This window comes from Mytilus trossulus, chromosome 11 (assembly GCF_036588685.1).
Source record: "Mytilus trossulus isolate FHL-02 chromosome 11, PNRI_Mtr1.1.1.hap1, whole genome shotgun sequence".
Classification (NCBI taxonomy): domain Eukaryota; kingdom Metazoa; phylum Mollusca; class Bivalvia; order Mytilida; family Mytilidae; genus Mytilus; species Mytilus trossulus.
The window spans coordinates 50,520,885-50,548,369 of NC_086383.1; the positions used below are offsets into that span (position 1 = coordinate 50,520,885).

General features: G+C 32.4%; 2 protein-coding genes across 2 annotated transcripts in view; both read left to right on the forward strand.

Annotated features, from left to right (window-relative positions):
- The window catches only part of LOC134691287 (uncharacterized), an 18,391-nt gene extending 11,356 nt beyond the window's left edge, over positions 1-7,035 (forward strand). The window contains exons 5-11 of the mRNA XM_063551726.1: positions 226-366; positions 931-980; positions 1,612-1,707; positions 2,296-2,375; positions 3,337-4,776; positions 5,657-5,764; positions 6,531-7,035. Of these exons, the coding sequence (XP_063407796.1) occupies positions 226-366; positions 931-980; positions 1,612-1,707; positions 2,296-2,375; positions 3,337-4,776; positions 5,657-5,764; positions 6,531-7,010 (2,395 nt within the window). The 3' untranslated portion in view covers positions 7,011-7,035. The remainder of the gene's footprint in view (positions 1-225; positions 367-930; positions 981-1,611; positions 1,708-2,295; positions 2,376-3,336; positions 4,777-5,656; positions 5,765-6,530) is intronic.
- Positions 7,036-21,583: 14,548 nt separating this feature from the next.
- Positions 21,584-27,485, forward strand: part of LOC134690130 (uncharacterized) — an 84,306-nt gene continuing 78,404 nt past the window's right edge. The window contains exon 1 of the mRNA XM_063550104.1: positions 21,584-21,704. The gene's annotated coding sequence lies outside the window, so the exon portion shown is untranslated. The remainder of the gene's footprint in view (positions 21,705-27,485) is intronic.

Here is a 27,485-nt window from a genome sequence, read left to right on the forward strand (position 1 = left end):
ATTGTTGCTTCTAAGAAATATTATCCTAGGGATATTCAGCATACTGTACAAGATAGGTAAATTTTCATTATTTCTGTATTTATATTCTTTTAGGAGTTTCATTTTTTCTGGTTTCACTATTTAGTTATTTTTATTTAGGTAATTAGAAAGTCTTCTTTCCTCCCTAATATCTAGGTCTTGTGTTATGAAAACATGTGTATTCAAAACTATTTATTTCATTTGCAGCTTTTCAAGTTCTTCATCAGGTGCAGGTTTGTTTTCATCTAGACCAGCCATGTGTGCCAAGCTTCTACCTGATCATGTTTCTGTAACAGCCATTACAGAAAGCAGGACTTTAGGAAGATCTGATTCCAAGATGTCATCTAGGTAGTACATATACTGCTTCTAATATTTCAATTTGGAATTATTTTAATTTTATACATAATAGAAATAAGAAGTGGAACGATTGAAAATGAGACAACTCTCTACCAGAAACAAAATGACATAATGGTTAATGACTTCAACAATGAGCAAAATATATGCTGCATAGATAACTATAAAAGGCCCCAAAATGACAAACATGAAACAACAAAACTAAATAAATTTGGTCAATTTTTTATCAGAAAAGACAAATCAGAGCTTACTGACATTTGATATCAAGATTCATGGGAGCATGCTATACAATTTTTTGTTTTTTAGTATCCAACTTTTATCAACTTCTTAATAATGAATATATTTAGTTTTCAACCAATGGTTACCTAATTTAAATATGTGGTTATGGATGACAAATGGGAGGTTTGTTCAATATTGATAATATTTACCATTACTGCAAACATTCATGATCCTGGATTGATTGGAAAATGACACTTTTAAATGTTTTAAAAAGCCAGTCCTCTTGACAGCCTCTTGTTTATTTGGAACCGTATTATATTTTATTTGTTATTTTATCAGTTTAGGGACAGTGTATGGATTCAGTTCAAGGAAAGACTCCAGCAGTTCAGGTATATTTTTGTTATGTCTGTTAAAAGTGTATCCAGCAGCAGGTCATGAATGATGAATGAAATCATCTAATACAATACTTCTATAATTAATCCAGGGGCAGATACAGTCATTTAAAAAAAGGGGGGGTCCAACTAAATGTCCTTATTCAAATGCATTGATTGTCCAAAGAAAAAGGGGGGTTCTAACCCCGGGAACCCCCCCCCCCCCCCCCCCCCTCTGGATCCGTGCCTGTAATCATTGGCTGTCATATGGCCTTCAACGATGAGAAAAACTCATAACATATGGTCTGCTATTAAATACCTGATATGAAAATTTGTGAACCAATATGCTTACTTGCTTGCTTCCTAAAGAACTCTACAAAACAAACAAAAAATACTCTTTTATTTTGTATTTAGCTGTTTCCGAAATAAGTCAAAGTCACATACATTTACATGTTTCCATGCACTTGCATAAGGTCGATTTCTGTCAGATGCAGCTCAATTGTTTGTTTCATACTTAAAGTCAAAGAAAAGCTGTACACAAGCTAAAACAAGAAATAAAATGTACCACAACCATGGCCTTACTGAATACAATTGAAATAAAGGTTTCAAAATGTTTTTGATTTATGATTGAACTATTTTGAAATTTTAGATAAAAGTGAAGGTTTACAGTCTGAGGTTGCCAAGAGTTTGCTAGCTCTAGCTGAGCAGAAATCCAGTTCTAGTCAAGGAACCAGTCAAGACAAGGGTAAATATCTGTATTAACAGAAACCAATGAAAAACTCTCACATTTCAGTTGGCTGATGTTTTGAGATGAGACATTTCGTTTTTAGATTTTAATAAATCATCAAATTAGTAGAGATTAACCATCAATAGTTCAGACTATCTGCAGTAAAATAAAAATAACTTTTCCTCTTGCTGATTGTAATAATGTTTTTGGATGTGTTTAACTATTGATAAGATTTAAATGTATGGCAATGAATAATATCACAAAGCATACTTGATAAGGCAAATACAAACTATGAACAGAATTTCTTTTGATTGATTGATTGATTGAAATTAGTTCAGATGAAAATCATCAAAACTTATTGATGTCAATTACTGGCTGGCCTATCAAAACAAAATACATTCCCTAATCTTTTTCAATACTGCAGCAAATATTAAAAAGTAAAATGGCCAGACACAAAATAACCCATATGAAACACAAGTGTTGAGATAGTTTAAGGCTGCCTGTTGATCCTCATTTTGCAATTGTTTTTAATTGATTAATTGTATGGTTTTTTTTTAATAGTAACATTGATGGAAATAAATAAACTATGTTATTGTTTCATTTCAGTTGAGCAGCCATATTGGTTGATAGGAGAACCCAGAGTCCAGTTATCAACTTCAGAGTCCATGGATAATGAGAGAGCAAAGGTAGGAAGCAGGGGAGTTCTTTTGAAAGAAGTAAAGGAAATATTTGGGGTTCTGTTGACTCACCTTGACTAAGTAAAAGAAGCAAGACATATGTGCTGTTTCTATTGGCAGCAGGGGTGTCAACAATGTATTTATTTGTGGTTAGGTCATTTTATGTGGAACCACTAGTGGTAAGTCAATGATATTTGGTATTTAGTTGAATTATCATTGGCACATATCAATTCCACATAGATTGTTTAGCCCACCATGTCAGTCGTGGTCTGTTGACGTTGAAACTTTGTTTACATGTACTTGCTTGTGATTAGGTGAGTTTATGGGGAACCACTAGTGGTAGGTCAATAATATTTGGTATGTAGTTGTATTAATGTTGACACATCACATTTCTATTTGGTCACGAACTATCAGTCATGGTTCATTGACTTGAAATATTTTGCATAATTTACATGTGAAACAGTTAAAGTATTGTTATTCTAATTTCAACAGTTACATTTAATGATCAAATTAAATGACTGGCAATCTTATCTCTGTAAAAACAGTTTATTTTGATTTTTTTTCCATCATTTTTTTTGTTAAACTTTACATATAGACACTGAAATAAAGCACATCTTCTGACTTGCCTTGACAAAGTCGATAGGTCAAGATAAAAAAAGATGTGGTATGATTGCCTATTAGACAACTGTTCACAAGAGACCAAAATGACACAGACATTAACAACTATGCCATGCTGTTTCTGACCACATGGTTTTATTACTGATAATATGTTAAAGAACTGTCATTTTAATTTCAATATTTGCATTATATTAAAAAAAAATCTGAAAGGTGTAACATATCTCTGTTTCCACAATTTAATTAACTTTTGTCCAAATTATCTTGTAAACTTGCATATTTTTTAGAAATTTATCTCAATTTTTTGGAGTACATGAATTTTTGTATTCATTTAAGTTTCAATACTTAATTTTAGATTTTACCACCTAGCAGTGCCTCACTTCCTGTTGGCAATATAATGGTTGTCTCCCCTTCTCCAGAGTCTGTATCTAAAAAAAGTCTGCCTGACTCGAATAACACAGATTCAACCAAAGAATCAAAATCAGAGACAAAAGAGAATTTACCAGAAAAGTCACCTAGTGAGAAACCAGAAAGACCAAAAGATCTTTTTGTGACTGTTCCTCTTGGTGGATATATGCCTCCAATGAGGAGAACTCCTGGTGTGTCACCAAAACAACAGGGACAACAGGGGTCATTTGACCTTGCTAAGCTTTTTAAATTGACTGAAAATGCAGTAAGAAATTCAAAACAAGCACTTTGTATCGAATCTCCAGCTTTTCAGTTCAGTCATCCATTTCCAAATATGGCTACCATAACAAAAGATGGGCTTGTCGTTATGGCAACATCACCTGGAAACAATCCAAGTGAAACCATATTGGTAACCAGTATTGAACATGAAATCGAGATTGAAAGTGAGCCAATCAAAAGTCAAGAAATAGAATCAAAGATGAAAAGTGATTTAGGAAAAGAGGACAGAAAAGTTTTAGAAGAAAAATATGCAACTTTGTCAGAAAATCATGTTGATAAATCAGATGATGTGGAATTTATCAAAGAAGTAACGGTAAAAACACATACAGATTTAATTCATGAGAAAGCTGTATCACAAAATCTTATCGCGTCTTCAAAAGGAGGAAAATTCATATGTGAGATTTGTTCAAAGAGATTCCAAGAACACCAACAATTAATTTTACACAGAAAAACACACTTCTTAGACCAATATTATAAATGTGAAAAGTGTAAATTACGATTTACGTCCAATGATCTACTTAAGGTTCATGAACTAACTGAGTCCCATTTGACTATGCTACAGCAACCCATCATTATTCCCACCTCCACAAATCCAAGACCGTTCAAGTGTGATGACTGTGATATTGCTTTTAGGGTTAAAGGTCATTTGGCTAAACACCTGAGGTCAAGGGCTCATGTCTTGAATTGGGAGCACCTTGGTAAAATCCCTCATGGTACATTCCAAAAATTAGAACATTTCATTGGAACATTAGAAGCATCTGACCCAGCATTATTTCTGAATTTATTGCTTGAGCTTATGAAAAACAGAAATGAAGAAACCAGTTCATCATACCAGTCAAGTAGGAAAAGTAGTACTAGTATTGAAAGTGGAAAACTGACACCTACATCTAGAAAACGTTTTCTTTCTTCACCTACAGAGCTAGGCAAAAATGATCTCTCACCTAGTAAACCAGTTGCCGTTGAAGTGAAACAGGAAACAATGGAAATTGATAATACAGATGCTGTCAAGGATGACAGTTCAAAAGGTCAAGCAGACGACAGTTCCGACAATGGACCACATCTGTGTGGGATTTGCAGAAGAGGGTTTATTAATTTAGAACATCTGAAGGTAATTCTCAATGAAAATGTCTTTATGTAGACAGTTCTTTTCATGATTTAAGGAAAGTCAGGGTTCTCACTAAGGCGAGTCTATGTGTCCTGGACTCATCAAAATCTGTCTGGACTCATCATTTCCAAAACTGGTGAGTCTACAGATGCATCAAGATTGAAATATTTTGTATAAACTGAACACAGTTAAACACCAATATCATCATTTTATAGCTTTAGTTTAAAAGAAATCTGAATTTAATGTCATTTCATTGCTGTGGTAGGCCATGGAGACTAAAATATTACATTATATTGCAATAAATTGTCTTCTTCTTGCTATTGGACTCACCATGGCCAAAAAGACGAGTCCCTGGATTCGCCTTCAAAAATCCTTAGCGAGAACCCTGAAAGTCAACACTTAATTCTGACTTGTACATCCCCCCCCCCCTTATGAAGTTGGGAGGCTGTTTCTTTGTTATATGAAAAAAGGTGATGTGGTATAATTGCAAATTAGACAACATTCCACTAGAAAACTAATTCTACTATTTGGTTTATAATTTGCTGCTACATGTATTGAGAAAAAATCAATCAATAGTGGTAAATATGGAGTTTAACATGTTTAATGGCCAGTTGATTGTACACATCTCAGTAAAGGTGTATAATTGATATTTGTTTTGAAGAAAACAATGCACAAACACATCTTAAATAACTTAATAAAAATACAACATCATAACCCAAAAAACAATCAGTTTCATATTATAAATATTTTGTATATCTTCCCATATAGAAAAAGGCATGATGATAAATTGCTGACTAGTTGTTTCAACACTGCATATTCTTTTTAATCATTGAGGTCCTAACTTTTCTAATTGATGAAGCTCTCAATTAATTATATTTTTTAGAATCATTTGATAATTCACGCTGAACTACGACCCTATGTTTGTGAATACTGTGATGCAGGGTTCACAAACGCACAGTCACTGAAAACTCATCTACAGTCTCATGCACAGGTAAAATAAATGTTTTAAAAATTATCATGTACTGTGGATTCATTAATATTCGTTGGATACCAATTTTCGTGGATTTCGTGGGTACAAGAGAACCTCAAATTTAAATGCTCAATGAATTACAAATATTCTAAAGAAATGTATGCAGACTTTTTCAAAACCACGAAATTAAATATCCACGAATGTACAGGTTTTCATCAAACCACGAAAATTGATACCCACGAAAATAAATGAATCCACAGTGTTTTGATATCGGTACAAATTTTATCAACATGTGCATTTCGAACACTCATTACTGTTTAAAGATCAATGATGATTGTTGTGGCTAAAATATTGAAACTGATAGAATATGATACATTATTTGTATTTGTACTTGATTGGGGCTTTCTTTATGAGCTGTATAGGAAAACTCTCACACTCTTAACCAAACGTATGTATATATTCAAAGGAAGTTAAGTTATAATTTTCTGTCTATTGGAGTGGCTACTTGATGGATGAATTGTTCACCCTTTGCCTAACTACCTTACAAAAGTTAGGTTTTAAATTAATGATTCTATAAGAAATTGTAAAGGAATAAGATCTGTTTAGGCAGTGTTCTCCCCAGGCCCTTAAAGGACCACGGGCCCACAATGTATAATTTTTGGCCAGGGTTCTATCGGTCTTGCCGCGATGTATAATTCTTAACTGTGGTGCTAAATTTTTCAGGTGAAATTTGACCAGTTTAAACTTTAGCATCCCTAGATATACATGTATCTATTTTTATTGACAGGCAACTCCATATGTGTGTGGTTTATGTGGTAAAACATTTGCACATTCTGATGTCCTTAAACAACATATCGATCAACATTTGAACCAGCAGCAGACTGTTCCTATGGTAACAAAGTCAGGTTCAAAAGATGACACAAGTGCAAAAACTATTCCCGTGGAAACACATTTAGACTCAACAGGTAGTGAAGCTAGGAAAAAGGAAGATTTTGTTTCTATGGAAACAGGAATTAATGATATTACTGAATCAGATTCAGGGAAAGATTATTCGACTCCCATGGAGTCAGACTTGGACAAACACATTGATGATCCCAGTGTGTTTGTCTCTTCTTCAAGTGCTATAACTGAACACTCACAGCAGACGATAGTTTCTCTAGTCTCTAAACCAGACATCAAGAGTCCACCGGAATTTGAACAAAATTTGGAATCAAAATTTACATGTGATAATTCAGTGCTGAAAACAGAAAATTCAGAGGATAAATAGAGGGCACAATTCTTTACTCTTTCACATTCCAATTCCCCTCTTGGAATAAAGAACGCTCCAACACAGATTTCTAAAAGTATTAGACTTAGATTGAATGTTCAAAAATGAATGTACATGTATTGAATTCTCAAAAAAGTCTTTAAAAACCCTTCAGAAATCATCAAATACTTATTGCTGATTTTTTTTCACACGACACGTTTTAGTTTCTGAATAATTATATACTTTCTCGAGAGATTCATTTTCTTTCATATAAAGTAATCCAGGGTATGGAGGAAATTTGTGATACCGTTTATTTTCCCCTACATTTGTAATTTCATCACTATAAATACTTATATGGAATTATCTACCTTTGTACAAACAAGTACAATATAACGTCCCATTGCAATGTTTGAATTTTGTCTTGCCTCTGAGGAAAGTATAGCTTTTCCTGCATTGATAACATTATTGTAGTAGACCTCAACCATTGTTAATGTTTTTGCCTTGTGGTGGTTGAATAAGAACTAACTGTAATATATCAATGATACGCTGTATGAAGTTGCATTAATAACAGTACATATCAGTTTGCTAACTAGTTTAAGGCTTTTCCCTCTACATATTTTTATGTCATGGTCCAATGACTTTGAATTAATTAGCCTATTTCGTGATGATTTGATATTGCAATTTTCAACTTTGCTTGATGTCATTCAAAACACAAAGATTCAAGTTTTATGTATCCAGGACGATTCATATTAAAGTTATTTTTCTAATTGTAAAAGTCGTGGAAAATTAATTGATCATTAAAATAAGTTGGTTTACAGTATCCTGAAAATTATGTGTTATCTTGAGTTTGATTACCGTATAGTGGGTTATTTTCGCAGGTGTAAAATTTCGCGATTTTCATTGAATAAGGTATACGAAAAATTTTGGCGGTTATTATTTTGGCGGATCCAACATTTTTAGCATTACCTTTGCATGTACACTTTTAAGTTGGCGGAATTTATTTTGGCGACTTTGTTCTATCCGCGAAAATAAGCGAAAATTTACACCCCGCGAAAATAACCTGCTATACGGTATCATGTTCTGTCCACCAAACTTTTGTTTATTTTTATTTAAAATGTGCCAAATTTACTTCATTGACATTGTATCCATGTTTATGATATCATCTGCAAGCTTTCTTTTATTTATTTGTTGAGTAGATTTATGTGTGCAATCTTCACTAAATTATACAATTTGTAAACATTTGATTTTGAAATGAAATACTAACAACATGAACTCGTATGCAATTTAAAGGCATTATTTAAACTTTGTGTGGGTGGGCGTTTTTTTGGTTGGACAAATTTGTATAGCAATTATTACCATTCTGACAAGATTTATTTGATCATGTTATTATTAAATGTAGCCATGGCACCAAGTTTACTTGAAGAATTCAGTGAAACAATCCAAATCATTTTATTATCCATTTATAAGGAAGGTAACTCTCATGAATCACATTAGAATATCTTTGAGCAGGATTACATATATTTTTTTTTAAATACATATTTGTTTTTCGTTCATTTTATTACATAAATGAGGCCGTTAGTTTTCTCGTTATAATTGTTTTACATTGTCTTATGGGGGCCTTTAATAGCTGATTATGCGGTATGGGCTTTGCTCATTGTTGAAGGCTGTATGGTGACCTATAGTTGTTAATGTTTGTGTCATTTTGGTCTTTTGTGGATGGTTGTCTCATTGGCAATCATACCACATCTTCTTTTTTATATAGGCCTCATAATTGGAAATCTTATTACTTTACTGGTTTTACAAAATTCACCACACACAGTTGATTTGTTAGCCTAGTTATCTAACTGTTAAACAAATGTTTGTTTATAAAAGTATTTTAATTTATTGAAGGGATGATCTTTCATAAAATTATAAGATTCTGTGTGCTATCAATTTTTTCTTCCCACCGAGGCTAGGATCCATCATGCAGCGTTAGTGCTACTGTTGCTTTTATTCTTTTTTGTAGCAATTTCATATTTATGAAAATAAAAGCAGATTGTTATCTCCCCTTTATGATTATCTTATGAGGAATAACTTATTATCTCCCCTGGTTGGCTTATAAAGGGAGGCAATTTATAAACTATGCAAATTTGTAAAGGACAGGAGTTAATTTATAAACTATGTAACAATTTATTATCTCCACTTTGTAGTTATCTTAACTGTAAAGGAGAAAATTGTCTTGTATTTTGTGTTACAGCTTTGTCATAACATAAATGTGCCAATCAGGTTCACAAAGGTTGTAATTTAATCATAGATATTATATTTTACACATTTGTCTATATGAATTCATTCAAAAATAAAATGTATTTTAATCAATATTGAATTGCAAAATCAAATGTTGAATCTTTGAAATTAAAATTTTAAAAAAATACGTTTCAGTTTTTGTTGAGGAATATCTTTCACAGGTTTTACTGTGATAAAATTACTACAAAAAAATCTGCAGAATTGCCTGCTTTAAATACTTCAACAAAGATTTTCATAACCTCACTTTGGAATAAAAGTCAATTAAACAATTCCAACATTGAATTGTCTCCCTTATTTGGATACCATTGTTCTATTATCTCCCTTGTTAAAATACCATATTATTTAATAAAAATATGAATGTGCAAAGCATTAAGTGCTGAATAATGAGTATACTATTTTGTTTGTTTGTTGCAGCTTGTTACATTGTTGTTATTTATATTAAATTCATCACTACAGTGTATGTTGTTTTTGTTACTAGTTCCTTGTTGATGCACCAGAGCATGATATCCTGAGAAGTTAAATCAACAACTACATGCTTGTCTTAGAAATGGAGGTACAGTTTAAGTGGATTCCTTTATTTTTATGGGTACTAATTTTGTTGTTTGAGGAAAAATTGCATATTCTTGTATATTTAATTTCATGGTTTTAGCGAAGTTTGCATATAATCCCTTAAAAAATTTGTAATTCATTTAACATTTAAATTCGTGGTAATCCTGTACCCATGAAATTCATGAAATTTGATACCCATTGACTTAATGAATCCAAAGTACATATTGAAGATGGTTTCTTAGGGTAACTTTATGACAGCCTCTGTCTTGGAAACATATTTACACCCTCTTTCTAATTTATTTTTTTACCGTAGCAGAGAGGGCAGTTAATTTTACCCTTGTCTGTCTGTACATCAGGTAATTTCATTCTTAACTTTAGTTTGCCTCAACAAATATTTGTAATTTTTACAATACTAAATTACCTCAAAAATATGTGTGGTGCCACTTTTACCACTCTAGAGTTATGACTCTTTACAAGTGGAAAAATTGCTGAATTTTATGTTTTCAGTTGTTAACTTAAGTTTGCCTCAACCAAATGTTATGAAACATATACACAGTCAAAGTGTGAATTTTGGTAGTATTCATTTTACCAATAAGAGTTATGCCTCTTTTCAAATGAATAAAAAAATGGTGAATTTTAAGTTTCCATTCTCTCACTCAAGTTTGCCTCAACCAAATAAATGGAACTTTTACACAATGCTTATTTCCACAAAACACAGATCATGTTTGAAGTTTACCACTTACCATTCATGTTTACAGTAACCCTGTCGCATTTTTGCGCCTATCCCATATCAGTATAGTCCTTTTCACAAAAAATCATAAGTGTAAAATTTATCATAAGTCTAAAATATTCCTTAACAATTCAACTAAATATTTTTATCGTAAGATTAAATTTACACTTAAAGGGCCACAGGAGCCTCTGGCCTTTGTTAGTCTTGTATGATTTTTATTATAGTTTCTTGTGTATATTATGAAGTTAGTATGATGTCCATTATCACTAAACTATTCTGTTTAGGGGCCAGCTGAAGCACGCCTCCAGGTGTGGGAGTTTCTGGTTGCATTGAAGACCCATTCGTTGCCTTCAGCTGATGTTTGCTCTTTGGTTGGTTGTCCCTTTGTCACATTCCCCATTTTCATTCTCAATTTCATCATGTCCCTTTACAAATAGAAAATTGTTGAATTTGTTTCTGTTCTTTAAGTTAACTTTATGTTTCCTCAGCTAAGTATTTTGAATCTTATACACAATGTTTATAACCACAATATACGGATCAAGTTTGAATGTTGTCCCTTCTTGACTCTGCATGGTAAGATTCATTGAAGGGGCAAGGGGGATCCAATAACACCAAAAACTTGATAAAATTTTAGTCATTGACGAAACTCCATTCGAAAAGGTTAACATTTATTTAGGTTTGGTAAATTTTTGCTGGGCACCAGAACAACTGCATCAAACATATCGTATCATTTTTAGAATAACAGATACAAAAGAGGCAAATTGCCCCAAAAGAGCATAACAGTTAAACCCCTTGTCCTCTCTTCATTTCTGAGATACGATAAGCAACTATATTTAGTGTATGGGATGATTACAAGTTATACTTCTCTGCAAAAGGGTTCATATGACTTTGATCAGTGATCGAAGTTAAGTTTTGTGGTTAGGTTATACTTTCTCATATACTGTGAGCAATGCATCAAATAAACTATTGTAAGATGCATATGTCAGTCTGGCAGCAGGATTCGTCGTACAATGTTAACTATTTGGTGGATATGTCAAAAAATGATACCCCTCTGGAAATTTGAAGCTAAATATTTGTTCCTTAACAAGCTCCACGGGAAATACACTTCTCTGTATTATCAAACTTAACAAAGAATCAGACGGTTGTATAATCATTTGTACATTTCCTTTTCCTAGAGATTACTTTGCCCTGTCCCCTCAGCAATGCAATGTCTATTATCAATGGCAGGGGCGGATTTAGGCGGGGGCGTGGCGGGCGTGCGCCCCCCTAAAATTTGCAAAGCATGGGTTTACTCCAACAGATTTAAGAATCAGAAGAGACCATTACATCTTTTTTAACATTCAAAGTATATAAAACAGTCAGTTCAACAGAATCAACGTGATTACTAATCAACTGACCTACGCTTTATTAAATTTAAAGTTCTATAAATTGTTTCAAAGGAAAGTGTCAATGCGGAGCTGCGTTTGATGACAAATGTAATAGTTTTTTTTTAGAAGTTATGTTGCATTGTATTTCCGGTTTTTATAATAAATTTCTTTGAAAATCGAAGTTCCAAAACATCCCTTACTCACTTTCACAATGTCATCATGACACGGTCAAGAAACTATCGGCAGATGAGATTCTTTCATAATATCCGACCGTTATGGAAGATAGAAATACTGTTTCAAGCGAAAGGTTAGTTTATTAATTTGTATCTCTGTGTCTATATTTGTTTCTCACTTGCAAACCTCAATATTTAGCCGAATTCTGTACCAAATTACATGCTTGGAATCTCGAGAAAATAAAGAAAACTGCGTAAATGCATCTCATTCTGATTTTAGTTGTTTTGTTGCGAACACAGTAAAGTCTGGCACAACCTCCAAAAATTAAAAAAGTAAAAAAACAGATATTATGAAAGGACAATTAAAAATCGCTGGTAAAAGTAGAAATTTTCGTTTGCAAAATATATTGGTCAGGTGAGCAGTTGTGATCTGTCTCGTCTCACTTTGCGTCCGTCTGAACGCCCGTCTATATGTAGATTGTTGTCAGGTGTGGATTAAGGCGGTTTCAACTTGAAACTTTAATTTTTCGATCATTTTACCACACAATAGTTTGAGATATTTACATTTCACCCATTTGGAAGAATATTTCAATAATTTTACCTAAAAATAACTCCAAAAATTTTTCGCATCTTATCTTTCTTCCTTAGAAGTCCCTGTATGAAGTCAGCCTCATAATAATTAAAAAAACAAGTCGGCAAGAAGAGGGGCTCAATTTGTTCCAATTGGATGCCGATAGTCTGTTGAAAAACACGTCTTCCGAACGTAACAAATATGTTGTCAATCAAGAAATCAAGCATCTTGATAATGTCAGTTTCTGAGAATTTTTGTTTGAATCAGAGTGATTTTTTACAAAGTAGGATTTATCCCTTCCTAAGACAAAATACTTGTATCTTCGTTGGTACATAGAATATATATACATGGTCTTCACGCGCTTGCTTTTAACCAGTCATATTCCTAGAAATGTATAGGAGGTAAGATTATGGCACGTATCATTTGATGGAAACAATTAGGTTCTATCTTTCAGTTATTGTCCCATTTTTCAGTTGACTTTGAATCTTTTGCATAGTTTTATAGAAGTATAGTGTGCAAGGACATTTATATTAGCACAATTTAAATCAAGGCGAATCTAACATATGTTACATTAACAAATACTACATACAGGCGAGACATACATGTATGCTAGCGTCAACAGTTTTTTTTTTAAATTATAGGACGCCATGATTACAAATCTCAAAGCTTGCTTTCAGCAACTGTGAGCATTCTTTAAAATTGTATTATTTTGTGTAATGTTTTATTTGTCTATAATTTATCCAGAAATGCCTACCGGACGTCACAAGATGTTTTTTTTTGTCAATATGCCATTTATTTTATTTTCCGATTCGTATTTTAACATATTTTACTTGTATACTAGTATCTAAGATGCACTATCTGTGGATTTAAAACAAGTTGTCCGCCCCAACCTTTGTCTCAAATAAAAAATAAAAAAAGACATTTGAAAGTTGTACACTTTTTTTTGTTAAATATTGAATCTATTTCTTGAAACTATTCAAAATTAAATCTCTGGCTTAACCACGGAAGTTGACCATTGTAAAAAAAATATTCTATTATAGTTTATTCCACACCAATTCATACTTTTTCTAATAGGATCAAAGTGTTTGATGTTTTGAATTAAGAAGTTTTAATATTGACAAATGCGATATTTTACAGTCAGTTTTAAAAGTCTCAGACTTTGCACAGTTAAAATATATTTACCCAAACAGACAAAATTTCATTAAGTTTTCACAACAATAGGTTGAAAATTTAAAAGCACCGATTTTAATTGATTTGTAAACATCATTTGTGAAAAATATTTAAATTTTTAATTTCATGTATGAAAAACAAATTTTATGACAAAAATAGTTCCATGTTTAACATTTATATTAGGTTTTATATCAGTTAATGTATTTTAGTACATAAAATTAAGAAGGTTAACTATGCCACAACCATGAAAACTTTTATCAATTAAACGTGGCTATTTAAAAGTTATTTTGTAAACAATTTGTAGTTTGATGCTTTCAAATTTGTTTGACTTATTATTTTTGATTAAAGGGGGTCACACAGGAAAATTGTATGCAAAAGTGGACCAAGAACACCGGTTTCCTTTCCTAACTTACGACAGTACCAGTCGTGGTTCCAAACTTGGTCAGCCTTTTAAGCACACCTGGCCCACAGGGCCAAGTGAGCTTTTCTCATCACTTGGCGTCCGTCGTCCGTCTTCCGTCGTCGTCTGTCGTCGTCGTCCGTCGTCGTTAACTTTTACAAAAATCTTCTCCTCTAAAACTAATGGGCCAAATTTAACCAAACTAGGCCACAATCATCATTGCGGTATCTAGTTCAAAAATTGTGTCCGGTGACCCGCCAAACTAACCAAGATGGTCGTCGCTATGGCTTAAAATTGAACGTAGGGGTAAAATGTATATTTTGGCTTATAACTCTGAAACCAAAGAATTAAGAGCAAATCTTACTGAGGTAAAATTGTTTATTAGGTCAAGATCTATCTGCCCTGAATTTTTCAGATTAATCGGACAATGGGTTGCTGGGTTGAAGCCCCCTAAATCGGTGACTTTAAGGAAATTTTGTCCGTTTTCGGTTATTATTTTGAAAATTATTATAAATAGAGATAAACTGTAAAAAGCAATAATGTTCAGCAAAGTAAGATCTACAATTAAGTTAACATAATCAAAATGTTCAGTTGACCCCTTAAGAAGTTATTGCCCTTAATAGTCATTTTTTACCTATTTGTCGTACATTTTTGTAATCTTTTACAAAAATCTTTTCCTCTGAAACTACTAGACCAAATTTAACCAAACTCAGCCAAAATCATTATCAGGGTATCTAGTTTAAGAAAATGTGTGCGGTGACCCGGCCAACTGACCAAGACGGCCGCCATGACTAAAAATAGAACACAGGGGTAAAATGTAGATTTTGGCTTATTACTCTGAAACCAAAGTATTAAAAGCAAATCTTACAAGAAGTTAAATTGTCTAGAAATATCTATCTGCCCTTAAATTTTCAGATGAATTGGACAACCGGTTGTTGGGTTGCTGCCTCCCAATTTGTAATTTTTTAAGAAATTTAGCCGTTTTTATACGACCGCAAAAATTGAAATTTTTTGGGTCGTATATTGGTATCACGTTGGCGTCGTTGTCTGCGTCGTCGTCGTCGTCGTCCGAAGACTTTTGGTTTTCGCACTATAACTTTAGTATAAGTAAATAGAAATCTATGAAATTTAAACACAAGGTTTATGACCATAAAAGGAAGGTTGGGATTGATTTAGGAATTTTTGGTCCCAACAGTTTATAAATTAGGAACCAAAAAGGGCTCAAATAAGCATTTTTATGGTTTTCGCATTATCACTCTAGTTTAAGTTCAAATTGGTCCACATTCAGGTCTAAAAATTGAATTCTTGGGGTTTTTTTATATGCTGAATCTAACCATGTATTTAAAGTTTGAATATTGAACCATAATAGGTAATGTCCAATTTAAAATTTAAAGTTTTTAAGTTTAAGTTCTTAGACCATATTCATTATGTGTCAAAAACCTGTGTTGTGTCAACTATTTAATCACAATCCAAATTCAGAGCTGTATCAAGCTTGAGTGTTGTGTCCACACTTGCCCCGATGTTCAAGGTTCAACCTCTACGGTCGTATAAAGCTGCGCCCTGCGGAGCATCTGGTTGGTTATTATCTTGAATACTATTATAGATAGAGATAAACTGTAAACAGATATAATGTTCAGCAAATAAAGATCTACAAATAAGTCAACATGACCAAAATGGTCAGTTGACCCCTTAAGGAGTTATTGCCCTTTATAGTCATTTTTAACAATTTTCATTAATTAGGTAAATTTTTGGTTTTTACAAAGTATTTTCCTCTGTAACTAAAGGGCCAAGTTCATTACAGATAGAGAAAATTGCAAGTAGCAAGTATGATCTACAAACACATCACCATAACCAAAACACAATTTTGTCAAGAATCCATCTGTTTCCTTTGTTTAATATGCACATAGGCCAAGGTGAGCGACACAGGCTCTTAAGAGCCTCTTGTTTGGAGTTTGCATGGAAACATTGGCATGCCTTTTTTGCTGGCATGTTTGACCATTTTGACAACAGGGATCACAAAAAGGGTATAACCTAATCTTACGTTTTCGAAGTTGCCAATTAATCAGGATTCCAAATGAACATGAACTGCTTACCCTTCCGTTACACCTTTGTTCAACCATTCGGGTTCTAGTTGAAATCTGGTAGTAAGTATAGACCAACGGTGCACTGATGATTTACGTCGATTCCGCAGTCTCTGACTTTAAAACCTCTCGGTGTCTGCATATGCTATTTTTTTCAGAATCAATATGAAATATAATGTGTCGCGTACAAGGGAGAAAAACGCTCAACTAAATGATGCAATTTATTACATATACATACATCGAAAGTTATGGTAGAACACGTAGTTCAACTTGGCCATCATTTAACATTTGTTCAAAATTATTTCTGCTCTCCTACTTTAAATTCCTTGGAGGCATATTACAGGAAAAGGCATAATCATTTAACACTACAAGAAGGTGCAAAAAAGTTCATTCTGAAAACACAGGGCTAAAAAATCAATAACCCCTATGCGTACTGAGTACATACATTGTCTCTTCTAAAATTGTGTTGCTTTACAGCTAATTTCCTAATGCATGTAAGGCAAAACTTTGGTTGGCTTGCTTGCTTTGTTTGTATAATTGTTTATACAAGCTTTATAAATAAGATTGACATATTTAAACAATATATACAGGCATAGTTTAACCTGTTCATATAATATTTGAATTTAACTGGGTGTTATCCTAATGATTGTACAATATAAAAACAAAGCAAGCAAGCTAACTAAAGGTTTGCTCTACATGCTTTAGAGAATTAACTGTAACAAAAAAATTCAGGCGGAGTACTCTGTGACTGATGCCATTACTGGTTTTTTTTATACATTATTGTTATCACCATCATTTATAGTGTTCATCTCGATGTTTTTTCCGTTTAGTCGTTGTCGTTTTTATTGTTCGATTTTTGGATCTTGATCACCTTTGATATAAGTTTGCATTGCTCCTTTTCAATCAGCTTTTGATACACGTTCTTCTTCGATCTATCTTTAACCTCTTCATTTCTTCTAAGATAGTATATAAATTAAACTTTGTTTGTATTTGGTTTTTCCAATGTACGCCCAGACCCATGCACCGAAAATTCAAAATGAAATATATAACAGTTAATGATGTATTTTATTGATACGTGACTTGCGGTGAAGTGGGTCAGAAAACGAAAAACCTATCATAAATTTGTAAAAACTCTTATTCTAAAACTCTTTAAAATAGTTTATTACTTTTCGATAGTTTGATTTATCTTTCTGATATTATATTTTATATTACATTTATTTAACAGTTCATAGACTATTTAAATGTATTTACAACAGTAATATATAAGATATTTTTAAATATATTTGATTTTTTGTAATTTGTGCATCATTAAATGAGGTAATACAATTCGATCAAAAGGTTTAGGTAACGCTTTGAAAATGATGTCAATAGATTCATACGGTCTCATTTAAATCGCCCTTTTTGTTATTTCAACGACCATTTCATATTTCCATTTATTGTAGTATATATACTGCACATTGAAATATACATGTTTGCTTTTGTCGATTTGCACTTAAGCCTCTGTTGATAGTTACAGTGTTGTGTTTTGTATACTATTGTTTGTCTGTTGGTCAGGTTTTTTTTTGTAATGCCATTGTCAGTTCGTTTACGACTTGTGAGTGTATCCCTTTGGTAGGTTTCGACGAACTTTTCAATTAGATTGCACTGTGATTTATAATGTCCTTTCCATAATTCATTTTCTAGGTTACCATGCTTATTGCATCATTTATATATTTGATCTAGACCATATAAATATATATACACATTTCATGTCAAAGGTATTCCCTCTCAAGACCATTGGTTCAGTATTATACAGATATATTATTCATATTGCAGAAACTTGTAATAAATACGGTCGAATTGTTACTTGCCATGATCAGCACGGTAGATGCTGTATACTAGTTGTAGAGATCATGCTTACCCTTCCGGAGCACATGAGTGCAACCCATGTTCCTGTTATTATCATTTTTTTTATTCATTTATTTTTGCGTTGATCTTATGGAATTTGTTCATCTGCATGTTTGTCGTTCTTCTTTCGTCTCATTGCGTTGCAAGTTTTTTTCTACGCTTGACTGACGGCTTCTGTCCCTCCCCCTCCCCACGGCATTTTCTTATTTTTAATATTGCTGATTACTTTTCGATATCTATTTGCCTGAAACATTACGTCCAGTGAATATCGAATAGCAATTGATGCATCGGTTACCGTGTATACTGAGCTCGTTGGAACGACTTATTTAACTCGTTATTACTACAAAGCTTATTCGTTCTCATAACTAAGCTAACTCCTACTGACTTACATCTTAATTAATACTTAATTCAATGGATGTGCACTGATTGATAATTTGGTTTAGATGCATGATTTTTTGTTGTATGACTAGTAGTTGTTATTGGCTTTTAACTTAGCTGTCAGTAACTGCGAGTACTTTCAGATCTGCACTTCGCGTCTTTTTGTTGTTGAGTTAAGAAATGAAACCCTTCCACATTAAACTATAAACGTACCAATCTTAATATATATTTTACTGAATTCTGAAATTGTAATAAAAGTCTTAAAGGCCTTATGGTGACACATAGTTGCTCAAATATACCGTCATTTGGTCTAAGATTGATAGTTGTCACATTTGGAATCATACCACATCCTTTTTTTTTTAATATTGTCTGATCGTTTTGAACGTTATTTTAAGTATATATTTTGTAAACATTTCATCACGATGGGAAGCACAAACAGATATCAAATACGTACTACCGCATGCTTGTAAAGTGATATAAATTATCCTTTCATTAAAATTATTACAAATTCACAGTTGATTTATCATTAGAAACTTCAAACTAGCCAGGTGTGGTTCACTCGACATTTCCTAAAATACAAAAGATAACGTGGATTGGGATGTTGAAATACCAACCGGTCTAGTTTATATTAGAACAAAATTTCAATTCTAAAATAAAAACATATCCAGTGGCTTTTTTCTTCCAAAAACTTTAAAAGTTAAGACCCTCTTCCCCAAAGAACAATTTGTTTGACTCAGGCAAACCTTGAATCGAAGAAGGAATATATGGGATTTATATGTTCTTTGTTTTGATTTGATTCGCCTTCAGATATAAACCGCGTTTAAAAAAATAGTTTTCCCCCATAGACAACAGCAAAAGTAGGCGAATATTATTGTGTGTGTTCGTGTGGCAAAGTGTTCGCACCACATCTATCCATAACACAATAGTTTCTCGTTTTTTGACGGTATATTCAAACAATGAGTGAATGTAAGAAGTACATTTGTCTTATCTGTCACGTCACGTACCGAAATTTAACGAATTCGCAATTTAAAATAAATGTATATCTCATACAAAGGTCACACTTGAAATCACGTACCCTTTATCTGAAGATATTTTAACCTATCAGAAAAGATGATACTTTATACAGTGAAACCTGTTTAAACCGAACCTCTTCGAGATTTTGTTCGGTTTTGGCCGATGTTCGGTTTTGATCAGGTTCACAAAGCACATAATCTTGACTTACATCTAGAAATTGACAATGAGGGTCGGTTGAAAACAAAACTTTACGACAAAAGAGATGATTTCAGCTTTCCAATTGTGAACTTTCCATTTCTAAGTAGCAAAATTCCAGCAGCATCTGCATACGGTATATATATCTCCGGCATTTGATACGATATCCCCGTACTTGCATTTCCTATCATGATTTTCTTGATAGAGGGTTTGCTGCTCACAAGAAAACTATTAAATCAAGAGTTCCAAATGGTGCAGTTGAAATCATCCCTTCGTAAATTTTACGGACGCCATCACGATTTGGTTGACCGTTATAGAATAACCGTTTCACGAATGATATCGGATATAGATATAGGAAGATGTGTTCCTTAAGTCGTAACTAGAATCCCCTTCCCTTTCATGAATGTGAACTACCGAATTAGACTATTTATTTACCGGATTTGTAATCACATAAGCAATTAGACGGGTGCCACATGTGGAGCAGGATCTGCTTACCCTTCCGGAGCACCTGAGATCACCCCTATTTTTTTGTGGGGTTCGTGCTGTTTATTCTTTAGTTTTCTATGTTGTGTCATGTGTACTATTGTTTTTCTGTTTGTCCTTTTCATTTTTAGCCATGGCGTTGTCAGTTTGTTTTAGATTTACGAGTTTGACTGTCCCTTTGGTATATTTCGTCCCTCTTTTGATATGACAGTGCTTATGAACATGTTTGGCTTATATATGTTTTCGGTTTATTCAGGATTAAGTTGAGTCAAGTTTCACTGTACTTTAGTATCCAGCCGTAATTATTCTCCGTTCCTATGTTGCTAAAATCCTACTTTTCATTAAATTCCATTTACATGACCTCACACAAACTATATCCTACTTTGAGTTTATAGTATTTCAAGGGATTATAGTATTTCCAAGAAATCTGTATGAAAGCTTTCAAAGATCACTTTCCGCAAAATAATAAGAAGATGTACAACGAGAGACCAAATGACGTAACAGTTAGCACAACTTTAGGTCAGCGTATGGCCTTTAACAATAAGAAAAACCCATACTCCAATGTTCATTTTCATTAATAAAAATATGTCGATTTAAAAACGGTCAAAAAGTTTCATTCGATATTTTAGAGACACAAGACGAAACAGTTGCACGATCAATTATGGTACAATTTTAAAAAGAGAAAAATTGACATGTTCATTAAACTAGAAATAACAGCAGGATAATCTAGGATTAAAAAGAGCGATTCGGAGCCTTTGAAAACAAGTGCGTTCTCCAGTCACAGGGGCGGTTCCAGCCATTTCAAAAGGGTGTGTTCCCGACACATGTGAAAGGGAGGGGTCCAACCATGTGTCCCAATTCAAATACACTGATCATCAAAGGGGGGTCGACCCCCGGAACGACCCCAACCCTGAACCGCCACAGAGTAAAAAAATACAAAAATAATTGTTAGCCATGAGAGACAGGGCTGACATGAAAAGGACTGCTAGATGATTGACGGGAATAGTTTGTCTATGATTATTTTAGGCACTTAGTTCTTAGGTCAGATGGGACAAAAGCGTTTAAGCGTAATAAAAAATGTTTGCTTAACATTAACTTTACTAAGTAGTAAACCTTTTGGAATAGACTTTGAAATTATGTAAATGTTAGACTCCAGAAAATAAGTCGTCAACACCCATCATCAATACAAAGTGCATTTTTAAAATCCATATATGTTTATGAATAAATTAGCTTTATTTGAAGTACCCAGTATTTATTTTGAGGTATAAGTTTAATAGAGTTTTATAATATACTTATACAGGTAAATTACTTTCATTCAGATGTACATTTCAGTGTTAAATAGATGTCGATTTAAAAACGGATATAAATTTGAATTTGATATACTTTAAAGACACAAATATATAAAAATTCAAGGATTAGTCAAAAGCTACAGAGGTACGTAACATTTGAGAATTTATCATTTTTAATGAACATGTCAAACGTTTCTCTTTAATACCATGATCAAATATTTATTACACTTTTTAACCCCTTGTAAATAATACAATTTTGATTATAGCAACCTTTCAGTTAAGACCCCAGCGAGAAAACTGTTGTATGGGGTTATATAGTTAAAAGAATGAAAATTAGATACCAGTCTTTTGATACGAAAAAATAATTCCTGAGAAAAAAGGGGGACCTGACATAAAATTCAAATGCTAGACAAAAGGGTTTGCGAAATTTGAGAAAAATATGTACGCTGCATGTGATCTAATATTATAGGCATTCTTCAGAATTTTGTATAATTTTTTTATAATTGGAAATACTTTTTGGGGCCATGAATTTTTAATAGAAAAGTTCCCAGACCCTTGTAATGATATTTTTACTATCTGATTCTGTTGTAAATAGATGTTATTCGTATAAACTATCGACTAATCTATTTTCTTTGACTCCAATTTTCGTGGAACAAACATAAATAGAAGGCATGCAGGTCACATTGAAGTTTCATATCTGACAAGACAGATCAATGTATTTCACTGACAAGAAGGGAAATAGATAAATAATCTTTCATTTACAAGTACACCAAAGGGATACATAGTATTACATTGCTTGAATCATGTTACTATCTGTAAATAGATCTGAAAAATAAATTGATATTCTAGCATTTTAAAATCTGCTATATCGTCCCGAATATGTCTGAAATATTTGTCACTGTGTATTAAGCATGTAAAATTCAATTCGACCACCTTTTTAATCATGAATCGTCCTAAATTAGGAGTGACAATGTGCTAAAACTGTGATTATCGGTACCCTGATACCGATCACTCATTAAAAATGCCATTTTATTTTCGTATCATTTTTTGTTACCACTGCGTTAGATAAATTTTACCGAACAATGATAAAATTAAATATATTAAGGTAGGATGGCAGAACAAGTTTTATCTTTCAAATCTAAATTGCAGTACACTTTCTATATTGAGGGCCCTCATGGGGTTTTTGATTATGTGATTACTTTGATTATTAAGCCAAATATTTCATGATTATTTGATTACCTAGGACTGTATTTTTAGTTTATGATTATTTGATTACTAAAGATAAGCAAATATTTAATGATTATGTGATTATATTGGCAAAAAAATGGTGATTATGTGATTACTAGGATCCACCCATGAGGGGCCTATATATTCGTACAATAATACCCGTCTGAATTGGTCATTGAACTTCGCGATCGCATTGAATTTTTAATTAATTAATTCGATGTCAAAACTGTGACAAGTACCAGTTGCAGAAATTCTAAAGCAAAATGGTTAATATAACGAAAGGAGGATTTATTATACCGTTAGATTAGAAAATCTGTTGCAAATTAAAAGTTTTAAAATAGCATTTTTAAAGAACTGGGTTTACTTAAAACTTCAAAAGCACAAGTCAAATAGACAGGCAGTGTCGAGTTATCTATTTTGATTCACCATAACAAGCAACCAAGAAATGATGCTAAAATAGTCGAAAATTTCTATGTTTTGCTTATTCTCAATGTTAAAAAGTAACTGTGCATGCACACAGGAAATCGCCTACTGGATCTTGCCTTTATAAGGCGTTTCTTTGCTGTCATCATAAGTATGTATGCACACAGATAACAGCACAAAGTAAAGGATACCAGCACCCGACTTATTTGGAACGTGAATTCAATTATTGACAACCGTTCCAGTAAGGCATTTGGACATAATTTTCCAAATCAAGCAAGTACATTGAGGGGTTGCTTTTTAAATAAAACTTGAAGTTAAGTATAACCAATTTAATCAACTGTTATTGTTCATAAACTTAACCAACGGACGAGACTCAAGTTTTACAACATAGTAATATCTTCTTCGGAGAATTATCTGTTTCAACAAAAAAAATATTAATTAACATGCAGTAAAAAAAGAAATCTTAATACATTACTCGAATCGTCAACCGTTTAAAACTACGTAAGAAGACGGACAATTACCGAATCTTTTCCGATTTTAAATCTCTAAACGGACTGGTAATAAAACGAATGTTTATACAAATACCGTAACTCACCGCAAACTCTCAATACAACTTTTTGCAAATAACGGGATTGTTACGGATAATAAAACCATTGTTATACCTTGTAAAACAGTATATGATTGCGCCAGGGGTGTTTCTAAGTAGCATTGATGGTATCGCTTATGTAACTCAACTCTATATATCAATAGATTAAAAAGCCATGAGTTTTATTTGTCAGCCAGCATGAATAATTTTTTTGTATCAATTACTCAATTTAAAACGATAATATGTTGTTAATTGTTACAATAATAACGTATTTAGACAAAATGAAAGTGCATTTAATACACTTTAACGGTAAAAATATATCCGAATGAAAAAAGAAAAGAGATCGATATATACTCAACCACAAAAATACTTCAGAGCATTCCATTTAGTAACGTCACTGTACCCAAATTGCATAAGTGCATTTGGATACTCATAATTACAAAATCATGTACCGTCTAGGGGTGGGTTCAATCCCATTTTCTATGATTATTTATAGATTGAAATTCAATAAAGAGGGAACTATACGATATAGTAAATAATAACACATCTACAAAATAAACACATATAGGAAACTATATGTCTGGATCATAAATTAACGTACGTAAAAGAAAATCGTCAAAATAGGTGCAATTTGGGTACCTACACCAAACTCCTAAACAGTGGTGACATCTGGCTACGCTTCTTTACAGAGAAGGAAAGTTTGACCCGGAACGCTGTATTGTGTCAAAGTTGTACATTCACGTCACATGACTTGTCACATATCCAACTAAGTTAGACATCACGTGACTTTTGTGACGTATAATAGCCGCCATTTTGTATTATATTTCCCCATATAAAATGCATATATGCTTCAATAAAGTTTAATTTTCTCATAAACCTGATCCGTTTTCTTACTTTTGCAAATCAATCCTTGATATTCAAACATATTTCTATCAAACAATGTTGGTCCTAACAGTTTAATTTTTGATTTAATTCGGTCAAATCGGAATCGTAAAACATGCACTTTTTCTCGTCATTTCTCCGTTGACGCAATGCTAAATTACCGATACCCATGTCTACTTTAACAACAAATAAAGAAATTCTGTAAATAAAACACAAACTTTGCAAATCGATTAAGTATATTCAAACATATAGCTAGGAAGGAATACTACTTAAAACAGTTTAATTTCAGGGTAAATTCGGTCAAACAACGAATTAAAAAAGGGAATTTTCCGAGATTTTTCAAAATGGCGGCTGATGTATCATATGAAAATGTTGCATCGAATCAATGATTTCTATAGTAAGACTTTCCTAGATTATATTTAATTTTTCATAAAGAATCTCTGATGTTTCTGTTATTTTCCTTTAGTGATATTTTGATATCATTGATTTCAAAATTTCTTAATAAAAAAATATATTTTAAGTGTGACACGGGAACATTTATTTTGACAGATATGCATCCAGGAGATACTGTTACCAGAAAATAGTTTGCAAAATCTATAATAAAAACAATCTCTTTTTTTTAAAGGTGTTTTTCAAGTTTTCTGTATATTTTATCTTTCTTTAGAAATATATTTATACATTCCTTTTAGAACAAAAAAAATGTTTTCATCCTAAGAGAAAAAAAAAAAAAATTACCTATTATAATAGATAAATATTATATTCCTTTAAAATTTCATTCCTTGACTGAACAGGTGAAATCTTACTTGGGTTATAATGTTACATCATAATATATTGTCAGGTAGACGTGCAAACCAAAAGCAACCAGGTGACATTCAACATCCTGTCAGTGTGTATACATGTATTACCAGAGTTTAAATTTTGTGATATACAAAAGTTTTCATAAATGTACAAAAAAATATCTTCTCCTTCCCGTGTCAAATCAGAAGAAGTATGTTTTATATAAACTTTAGGAAAATATGAATATGATGAAAATTTCTTTAAAAAACTATTTTTTGCTTAAAAGGCATTCAAATATTTATATGTTTCTATAATTATTTAAAGAAATATTCTGATTCAAATTTTAATTTAAATGAATTTCGATCATTGAATATGATTTTGTTGTAATTTATTTTTTAATTCAATATTTAAAGATAAATCCAGGCAATGAATCGATATAAAGTTTAAATTGTGTAAAAAAAAGAGTTATTGTATACATTCCAACAGAGACTTATAATACGATTGGTCTGGTTTTAACGATATTGTATACCCGATATTATCTCTCGACAGAGTTATCGGTCCTGAATAGGACTGATATAGTTGGGTATGATTTAGTGTCAACCGCAAGAATACCCCATTATCATCATAAAGATGTTAGATCATGTACCCACGGGTGGCCCTGCTTTGCGAATAGAAATTCATAAACAAAGATGCAGAGACTAAAGGAGAATAAATATTCTTTGACAAATAATACTATAGTAATTCGAATATGTCTACAGGCGTGTTATGGTAACAAGTTTATTGTTGTGTTTAAGATTTGGTAAGGCTAATTATTCATTTTCAATGGTATTTGTGTACCACTTGTAATGTTCGTAATCTATAATATCTTTGACAAATATGGTGTTCAAATAAACGTTTGGTGTGTCATGACATACTCATTAAATAAAAAATTTTAGGTCATTAATCAAGTATACGTATTTACCATATGCATTATAGACTTAATACTCACAATATTAAAACGTGTAATAGGGTAAACCGTTTCAGAAACACATAAATTGTACCTAATCATATTTATTTGCGAATTTAGTAACATTTGATATAAATCAAAACTTATATTTTACAACTTATCTAAAATGTAAGAAGTAGACCTAGTTAAGCACTTGAACTTAACCGTAAATTAAACGGTCTTTATAGTGAGTTTTAAGATGGCATGCATTTGTTTGCTTAAAACATTACAAAGGCATTAGCAAACAATGAACGTATGTAACTTGTAAGATTATCCTTTTAAATGTTATTTTGATCTATATTTTATTTTCTGTGCAAACTTTTTCGAAACATCGAATAGCAATTAAGGATTTTAGTTTTTCCAATATTTTATGTAAAAACAATATTTAGTTGAATCAAGGATGTTTATACAGTCTAAGTCTAAAGTGTTTCGAGTATCCGAGATCCCCCTTGTTTTCATATAAAACACATTTTCGAAAACATTGTCGTATATATGTAAAATATATTTATTTAGGGGCCAGCTGAAGGACGCCTCCGAGTTCGGGAGTTTCTAGCTGCATTGAAGACCTGTTTGTGACCTTCTGCGGTTGTCTGTTCTATGATCGGGTTGTTGCCTCTTTGACACATTCCCCATTTCCATTCATTTTATAAATGCTTGACTGGTGAGTGGAGCATAGCTGTCATTTGTTTTTACGCATTTGCTGCTTAATCTAGAACACATCTTCAATTTTCAAGCTGATGTTTAAAAAACTGATGAAATTGATCGAACAAATAACTATTTACAAATCTGTTTTCGCACGAGTTAAGTTTTACTCCACATCAATGCTTTTTAATAAACACGTAATTTCATACATATGCAATCAAAGATTTTTATCAAATGGAAATACGATTTTTCCAATTAAGTGGAAACTTGTTGACATTAATATTTCATGTGAAACTTGAAATAAAATTTACTTACAAGTAATAAAACTCACCTTTAACTTGAATATTGACATATTTACATAAAAGTTTAATTTGAAATAATGAAGATGTAACCGAACGAAATAA